Raw genomic sequence first — 9,096 nt, forward strand, 5'->3', positions numbered from 1 at the left:
TTGCAATTTTACACTGTCGAACTCCTTTCTGATATTGCTCCACAATTTGTCGGTGCAGAATTGGGGGGGATTGGTGATCCTCTTCCCATCTTTACTTCTGAGAGCCGCTGCCACTCCAAGATGCTCTTTTTATACCCAGTCATGTTAATGACCTATTGGCAATTGACCTAATAAGTTGCAATTTGGTCCTCCAGCTGTTCCTTTTTTGTACCTTTAACTTTTCCAGCCTCTTATTGCCCCTGTCCCAACTTTTTTGAGATGTGTTGCTGTCATGAAATTTCAAATGAGCCAATATTTGGCATGAAATTTCAAAATGTCTCACTTTCGACATTTGGTATGTTGTCTATGTTCTATTGTGAATACAATATCAGTTTTTGAGATTTGTAAATTATTGCATTCTGTTTTTATTTACAATTTGTACTTTGTCCCAACTTTTTTGGAATCGGGGTTGTATTTTATTTATTTATTTATTTATTTATTTTTTGAAAGGAAAGTGAGTTCAGTTGCACCAGTCCTCCCGGAGTGTGAACCAAGGGTTGTTGGTAAAACCCGGGACTGAACGGGATGGGACACATCACTCAGGCAGTGACCTCCCTGCAGTTGTTGCTAAAACTGGTGACATCCCGTTCCGTCCTGGGTTTTAGTAATTGCCTGAGCCCGGCAGTAATGGTGAACTACACAGTATGAAGAAAAGTGAATGAATGGAGCAGCCGTCTGATTTCTAAACTGGATGTTGCTGCCATCTCGCCCTTACATGGAAGAAGTGAATGAACGGAGAACTGAATGTCAGATTGTTTAAAAACAATCGGCCTTCAAGAAGCGAGAACACAGACGGGTAAGCCCCGACTCTCGTTTGGATAAAAAAAAAACACGTTGTTTACCTGCATTTAGATTAATACATTGTAGAAATAGTTTAAGGTGGGTGGAGCACAGAAGCACGGCAGGCCAGAACTGAGTTCTCACAAACTCTTTTATTTTGCTTTTCAGCGTCTTGTATTTCACTCGCCCACACACACAAGTGTCCAGGTTGGGGAGAACTCCCTTCCTCTGCTCTCCCTCTCCTCTTAGGGTGCGGTCACTGGGGAAGACACACAAACACAGGTTAATTCCCATCAGGTGCAGTGATTCTGCCACTTACCTTCCCTGACTCCGCCCTCCATTCACGAACCAACGCTTGACCACGCCCCCGCTGCCACATACCCCTACTGTCCAGCCTGCAGCTGACTCCCCCCCCGACGGGAGAGGAAATCCCCCATGACCTCTATGCCCCCGGTCTGTGGACCACCTCGAACTTAAATGGCTGGAGTGCTAGATACCAACGGGTGAGCCATGCGTTGACATCCTTCATGCGGTGGAGCCACTGCAGGGGTGCGTGGTCCGAACAGAGGGTGAAAGGGCGCCCCAGCAGGTAGTAGCGGAGGGCGAGGACCGCCCACTTGATGGCGAGGCACTCCTTTTCTATTGTGCTGTACCTGCCCTCGTGCACCAACAGCTTCCGGCTGATGTTCAGCACTGAACGGTCCTCCCCCTCCACCTCCTGGGATAGAACAGCCCCCAGCCCTCTGTCCAATGTGTCTGTCTGCAAAACAAAGGGGAAAGAAAAGTCAGGGGAGTGTAACAGTGGCCCCCCACACAGTGCAGCGTTTACCTCAGAGAAAGCCCGCTGGCATTGCTCCATCCACTGGACCGGATCTGGTACCCCCGTTTTAGTGAGATCAGTCAGTGGGCTGGTGACGTCCGAATAATTAGGTATAAACCTACGATAGTAGCCAGCCAGCCCCAGGAACTGTCTCACCCCTTTATTGGTCTTGGGCCTCGGGCAGGCTGCAATTGCTGCTATCTTATTGATTTGGGGACACACCTGCCCATTGCCCAAGTGGAAGCCCAGATACCATACTTCCACCCGCCCAATCACACACTTCTTCGGGTTGGCTGCGAGACCCGCTCGCCTCCACGACCTAAGGACGGCCCTTAGGTGTTCTAAGTGCCGTGGCCAGTCATTACTATAAATAATGATGTCATCCAAGTATGCGGCTGCGTAGGGGGCATGGGGGCGGAGGACCCTATCCATAAGCCGCTGGAATATAGCGGGCACCCCAAACAGCCCAAACGGAAGCGTGATGAACTGGTGTAAGCCAAACAGTGTGGAAAAGGCCGTTTTCTCTCGGGATAGCGGAGTCGAGGGGATCTGCCGATATCCCTTTGTCAAATCCAGTGTCAAATAAATACGAGCCGTGCCTAGTCGATCGAGCAACTCGTCAATATGAGGCATTGGGTACGCATCAAATTTAGACACCGCGTTGACTTTTCTATAGTCCACACAGAACCGGACCGACCCGTCGGTCTTGGGAACCAAGACCACCGGGCTGCTCCAGTCACTGTGGGACTCCTCGACGATGCCCATTTCAACCATGGCCTCGAGTTCTTCCCGAACCACCTTTTTTTTTTTTTTTTTTTTTTTTTTTTTTTTTTGTGTGTGTTCGGGCAGTCTGTAAGGGCGGCTGCTCACCACTACCCCCGGGGGCGTCTCAGTGTCATGTTCTGTGAGGTGGGTGCGGCCAGGCGGGGGTGAGAACACGTCAGAAAATTCTGTCTGCAACTGGGTGACCTCCGTGAGTTGGGCCGGGGAGAGGTGGTCTCCACAGGGGACCGGAGCGGTGGGCGATGTCAATTTTCCTTTTTGAACCTCCAGCTCCGCCTTCTCTGGAACCACCGACACCAACGCTACAGGGACCTCCTCGTTCCAAAGTTTTAAAAGATTGAGGTGGTAAATCTGTAACGCCCCACCCCTGTCCGTTCGCCTCGCCTCCTAGTCGACGTCCCCGACTCACCGTGTGACCTCAAAGGGTCCTTGCCACCTGGCGATTAATTTGGAGCTCAACGTGGGCAACATCACGAATACTTTTTAATCTCCCGGTGTGAATTCCCTAAGGCGCGTGCCCCTGTCGTACAGACGGACTTGATGTTCTTGGGCCTGCCGCAAATTCTCCTGGGTTAGGCGCATGAGTGTGTGGAATTTGGCGTGCAGGTCGATAATGTATTGAATTTCATTTTTAAATGTTGAAGGTCCCTCCTCCCAATTTTCACGCAGCACATCTAGAATGCCACGCGGCTTATGCCCGTATAATAATTCAAACTGGGAGAACCCCGTGGAGGCTTGCGGGACCTCTCGCACTGCGAATAACGGGCTCAAGCCATTTATCCCAGTTGCATGCGTCCTCACTTACAAATTTCTGAATTCTGTTCTTGAGGATGTGGTTGAACTGTTCGACTAAGCCATCTGTTTGTGGGTGATGAACACTGGTGCGGATAGGCTTAATTCCCAGTAACCCATACAGTTCGCACTGTGTGCGTGACATAAACGTAGTGCCTTGATCAGTCAGAATCTCTTTGGGGATTCCGACTCAGGAGATGACGCGGAAGAGTGCTCCTGCAATACTACGTGCTGAGATATTGCGAAGAGGCACTGCTTCTGGATATTGTGTTGCATAGTCCACCAGAACTAAAATAAAGCGATATCCTCATGTTGACTGATCTAATGGCCTGACGAGATCCATCCCAATTCTTTCGAATGGGGTCTCGATTAATGGCAGAGGGTGCAAAGATGCTTTTGGAATGGCCGTGGGATTTACTAACTGTCATTCGCGGCACGCCGTACACCACCTACGGACATCGCCGCGAATCCCTGGCCAATAGAACCGGGCCATTATTCTGGTTAGTGTCTTATCCTGCCCCAAGTGTCCAGCCATGGGATTAAAGTATAAGGAATATAAATTCCTGGCGGCTCTTTGGGATTAAAAGGTGTTATCGGCTCCTTAGTCTGAGTGTCCTGCGTCACTCGGTATAACCTATCCTTAATAATGGAGAAATAGGGGAAGGACAGGGTGGCGTTTGGCTGGAGCGTTTGACCATCGATTACTCTCACTTGGTCAAACGCATACCGCAGAGTCTCGTCTCGCGACTTCTCCAACGGGAAATCCCCAAGGGATTCCCCGAGAGAGGGAGGAGGAGCCTGCTGCTCCTCACTCTGATGCAGTGATGATGTAGATGGCTCTGTGACAGCTGCTCCCACCAATGCCACACCGGGACCTCCCCCCGCTAAATTATGGCAGGCCCCACTCTTCACTAAAGGTGCCGTTAATTCCCTAAATTCCGGCCAATCGGTCCCCAAAATTATCGAGTGGGTAAGGCGAGGATTAACCTCGGCCTTTACTCTAAGTTTCTCCCCTCGAAATAGAATGTGGATCGACACTAAATGGTAGTTTTGAATATCCCCGTGCACACACAACACCTTCACCAATTGTGCTCTCCCCAATGCCTCGTCTTGCACCAGGCTTTGGTGGATTGAGGTCTGATTACAGCCAGAGTCCACCAGAGCCTGATATGTATCCCCTTGGATACTCACCGGTATGTGATATGCTCCGGCCCGATCGAGGGTGGTCCCTGGCACATCGGGGATCTGGACCACCGTGCCCACCTCCATCGCCGAGCATTGATTGCTGGAGGTGCCCCGGCTCCCCGCAGAGCCAGCATACCGGCCCAGGCTTTCCATCTGCACCGGTGTTCCGGAGCTCACTAACCTGAGGGGGGAAAAACACAGACATGGAAGTAGGAAACAGTAGGGCACCGTGGGTGCGGCGGGCCTGTTGGGGTGGAGCCAGCCCCCGCCTCCGCGGTGGGGGAATGGGGTGAGGATGAGGAACAGAAGGGGTGAGAGAGAAGAGAGGGGAGAAGAGGAGACACACTGTCCTGCTGTCGGAACAGCCGCCATATGGTCCTCCGCCAGCTCAATGGCCTGATCCAGCGATGCCGGGCGATGGCACTGGACCCACTCCGCTGTTCCTTCCGGAAGTCGGGCGATGAATTGTTCCAGTGCCACCAGATTGATGATTCCCTCGGCGTCGCGGTTGTCGGCCCTCAGCCACCGTCGGCAGGCGTCCCGGAGTTTCTGGCCAAACGCAAACAGCCGGCCGACCTCCTCCAGGCACAGCGCGGAAGCACTGCTGTTGCTGCTCTGGGGTGCGCCCCACACGTTGGAGGATGGCCCTGCAGAGGTCGGCGTAGACCAGCCGGCTGTCGGTGGGGAGCTGTAGTGCGGCCAGCTGTACCTCGCCCGTTAGCAGGAGGAGGAGGCGCGCCGTGTGCTGTTCCACCAGCCAACCCCACACCTCTCCTGCCTGTTCAAAAAGTGCGAGGAAGGTGTCATGTGGTCCCATCTTCGTTAGCGTGAGGTGGGGAGGGTCCATGCCGGTGGTGATGGCGGACCCCGCCGACTCGAGCAGGTGCCGGAATGCCTGACGATCTTCCTGCTGCGCCAGCACCAGGGCTTCGAACCGTTGTTCCTGTTCCTTCTGGAGGGCGACCAGTGCCTGGTGCTGGCTCTGTTGGGCCGTGGCGAGGGCACGGACCAGGTCCTTGAAGGGGGAGGACTCCATGAGGCTGTTCTCTTCTGTACTCTGTCCCGGGTTTCGGCACCATTGTAGAAATAGTTTAAGGTGGGTGGAGCACATAAGCACGGCAGGCCAGAACTGAGTTCTCATAAACTCTTTTTTATTTCACTTTTCAGCATCTTATATTTCACTCGCCCACACACACGCACAAGTGTCCAGGTTAGTGTCCTTCCTCTGCTCTCCCTCTCCTCTTATAGGGCGCGGTCACTGGGGAAGACGCACAAACACAGGTTAATTCCCATCAGGTGCAGTGATTCTGCCACTTGCCTTCCCTGACTCCACCCTCCATTCACAGACTGACGCTTGACTATGCATGTAACTTGTATTGTGTTTAAGTTGCCAGTATAAGATTATTTAATTTGCTTCAGAATGTGATAGTCTCAGTTCACCTGATTTATTTAATTAGCCTTTTATGTTTTATCAGTGAAAATGCATGCATGTACATGTATGTTGCATGAGTTATAACACTTATCCTGTTTTAATGAGAGTCAACCCACAATGAATGAAGTCAAATCAGTCTTAGTTGAGCAAGTCGGTAACGGTATTTCTTACTTTAACCGTAAATTTTTATTTATATGATTTCGGTCTATAGTTGTCAAAGGCCTCGGCCTTAAAACCAGTTACCGCAGTGACGTCACGCACTCAGGGCTGGCTGGCTCACCAGGGCAGCTCCAATGCCAACTTTGTGTTTGATTTTAACTCTCAAAAATATATATGTTTTTTTATTCCCACTTATGCAGCATACAGGAGTCAAGGATGGAGATACTATCCACTCAGAAATTTATTTAATAATAAAGGCTCTGCGTATCTCCTTTAAGAAAATACGTTTGGAGTTTGCCCAACAGCATGCAGCAGACTCCCCAAACACATGGAAGAAGATTCTCTGGTCAAATGAGACAAAAATTGAACTTTTTGGCCATCATGGGAAATGCCATGTGTGGCGCAAACCCAACACCCTGAGAACATCCTTCCAAACAGTTCAGAGACAAAGTTGTGGAGAAATATAGATCAGGGTTGGGTTATAAAAAAATATCCAAAACTTTGAATATCCCACGGAGCACCATTAAACCCATTATAGCAAAATGGAAAGAATATGTCACCACTACAAACCTGACAAGAGAAGGCCGCCCACCAAAACTCACAGACCGGGCAAGGAGGGCATTAATCAGAGATGCAACAAACACACGAAAGATAACACTGAAGAAGCTGCAAATATCCACAGCAGAGATGGGAGTATCTGTCCATAGGAACACTTTAAGCCATACACTCTCCAGAGCGGGGCTTTATGGAAGAGTGGCCAGAAAAAAGTAATTGCTTAAGAAAACACTTTTGGAGTTTGCCCAACAGCATGCAGCAGACTCCCCAAACACATGGAAGAAGATTCTCTGGTCAAATGAGACTGAGATTGATCTTTTTGGCCATCATGGGAAATGCCATGTGTGGTGCAAACCCAACACCCTGAGAACACCATTCCTACAGTGAAGCATGGTGGTGGCAGCATCATGCTGTGGGGATATTTTTCATCTGCAGGGACAAGAAAGCTGGTCAGGACTGAAGGAAAGATGGATGGCACTAAATACAGGGCAATTCTGGAGGAAAACCGGTTTGAGTCAGCCAGAGGTTTGAGACTGGGACGAAGGTTCACGCTCCAGCAGGATACTGACCCTAAACTTACTGCTAAAGCTACACTGGAGTGGTTTAAAGGGAAACATTTAAATGTCTTGGAATGGCTGAATCAAAGCCCAGACCTCAATCCAATTGAGAATCTGTGGCATAACTTGAAGATTGCCGTAGACCAACGCAACCCATCTAACTTGAAGGAGTTGGAGCAGTTTTGCCTTGAGGAATGGGCAAAAATCCCAGTGGCTAGATGTGCTAAGCTAATAGAAACACACTCCAAGAGACTTGCAGCTGTAATTGCAGCAAAAGGTGGCTCTCCAAAGTATTGACTTTGGGGGAGGGGTGAATACCTATGCACACTTCAGATTTCTGTTTTTTCATCTTAATTATTGTTTGTGTCACAATAAAACAACAATGTGCACCTTTAAAGTGGTAGGCATGTTGTGTAAATCAAATGGTGATAACCCTCCAAAAATCCATTTTAATTCCAGCTTATAATGCGACAAAACAGGACAAACACCAAGGGGGATGAATAGTTTTGGATGATGAGTATTTCAACAATATAATCTTAAATTTGGCCCTTTTTTTTGTGCCCATCATCACACATTTCTCATTTTAATATAGCAAGCCTGTTACTGCAACACAACAGGAAGTGGTTTGTGTGGAAGGTCCTGCTTGCTAAATCGGAGAGGAGATGGAGCAGCTGCAGGCCAAAGGCACTGAACCGTGATGAGGAGGAGAGCACGCGTGACTGAGATGCCCGGGCCCGCTGTTACGTCATCCGTGTAGAGAGCAATGTGCAGAACGATTTTCTTGCACATTGAAAATGTTTACATGCCTCCGTAGCCACGGGCAGTGCAGCTCAACTAGTGTCACCCTAGCAAAACGCACGCGCGCGCACACACACACACACACACACACACACACAGCAGCTTTGTACAGTGAGTAGATGCTCCGTAACAGACCAGACTCCATGGGTTTGACATGATGTTTTTCATGCTGTTCTGCATAAACTCCAGAGACTGCTGTCCCAGATCAATCGATCATAGATAGCTAGATACGCAAGCTTATTTTTATAAAACATTCTCTTTGTAAGATGTAGTTTTTGCAGTGTGTCTGTGCGAGACAGTGAAGATTTCTCTGTGTGTGTGTGTGTGTGTGTTACAGATCCGAGGTGGGCACCATCTTCGCTCTCAGTTGGCTGATCACCTGGTACGGCCACGTCCTCTCAGACTTCCGACACGTTCTGCGGCTCTACGATTTCTTCCTGGCCTCCCATCCACTCACGGCTGTTTACTTTGCTGCTGTGGTGAGGACACTGAATACCCATCTCTGTCTCTCTCCATCTGTCAGCATCTCTCTCTCTCTCTCTCTCTCTCTCTCTCTCTGTTCTGAGCTGTCTGTCTTTCAAGTTGTCTCTCTCGAGCTATGTGTTTGTGTGCATCTCTCTCTCTCTCTCTCTCTCTCTCTCTCTCTCTGTCCTGAGCTGTCTGTCTTTCAAGTTGTCTCTCTCGAGCTATGTTTGTGTGCATCTCTCTCTCTTTGTGTATCTCCCCCCGTATCTCCTCCCGTATCTCTGTGTCTCTCTCTCGTTGTCTTTCTTTCAAGCTGTCTCTCTCTTGAGCTGTGTCTCTCTCTGTGTGTATCTCTCCCCATATCTGTGTATCAGTCTCTTTGTCTGTCTGTGTATCTATCTCTCTCTCTGTCTCGAGTTATCGTCCTCTTTCTCGAGCTGTCTGTCTTTCAAGCTGTCTCTCTCGAGTTGTGTCTCTGTCAGTCTCGAGCTGTCTTTCTCTCTCTCGATCTCGAGTTGTCTTTCTTTCAAGCTGTCTCTCTTGAGCTGTGTGTGTATGTCTCTCTCTCTTTGTGTATCTCCCCCCGTATCTGTGTATCAGTCTCTCTGTCTGTCTGTCTGTCTGTGTTTCTCTCTCTCTCTGTGTATCAGTCTCTCTGTCTGTCTCTCTGAGCTGTGTCTCTCTCTCTCTTTGTGTATCTCCCCCGTATCTCTGTGTATCAGTTTCTTTGT

General features: G+C 49.5%; 1 protein-coding gene across 2 annotated transcripts in view; it reads left to right on the forward strand.

The window, feature by feature from the left end:
* The window catches only part of zgc:63863 (uncharacterized protein LOC393372 homolog), a 102,888-nt gene that overhangs the window by 51,626 nt on the left and 42,166 nt on the right, over positions 1-9,096 (forward strand). For both annotated transcript variants that reach the window (XR_009656787.1, XM_060942603.1), the window contains exon 6: positions 8,238-8,379. Coding sequence is in view for 1 of the 2 variants with exons in the window: in XM_060942603.1 (XP_060798586.1) it covers positions 8,238-8,379 (142 nt within the window). In the remaining variant the exon portion in view is untranslated. The remainder of the gene's footprint in view (positions 1-8,237; positions 8,380-9,096) is intronic.

Source organism: Neoarius graeffei, chromosome 16 (assembly GCF_027579695.1).
Source record: "Neoarius graeffei isolate fNeoGra1 chromosome 16, fNeoGra1.pri, whole genome shotgun sequence".
NCBI classification, from domain to species: domain Eukaryota; kingdom Metazoa; phylum Chordata; class Actinopteri; order Siluriformes; family Ariidae; genus Neoarius; species Neoarius graeffei.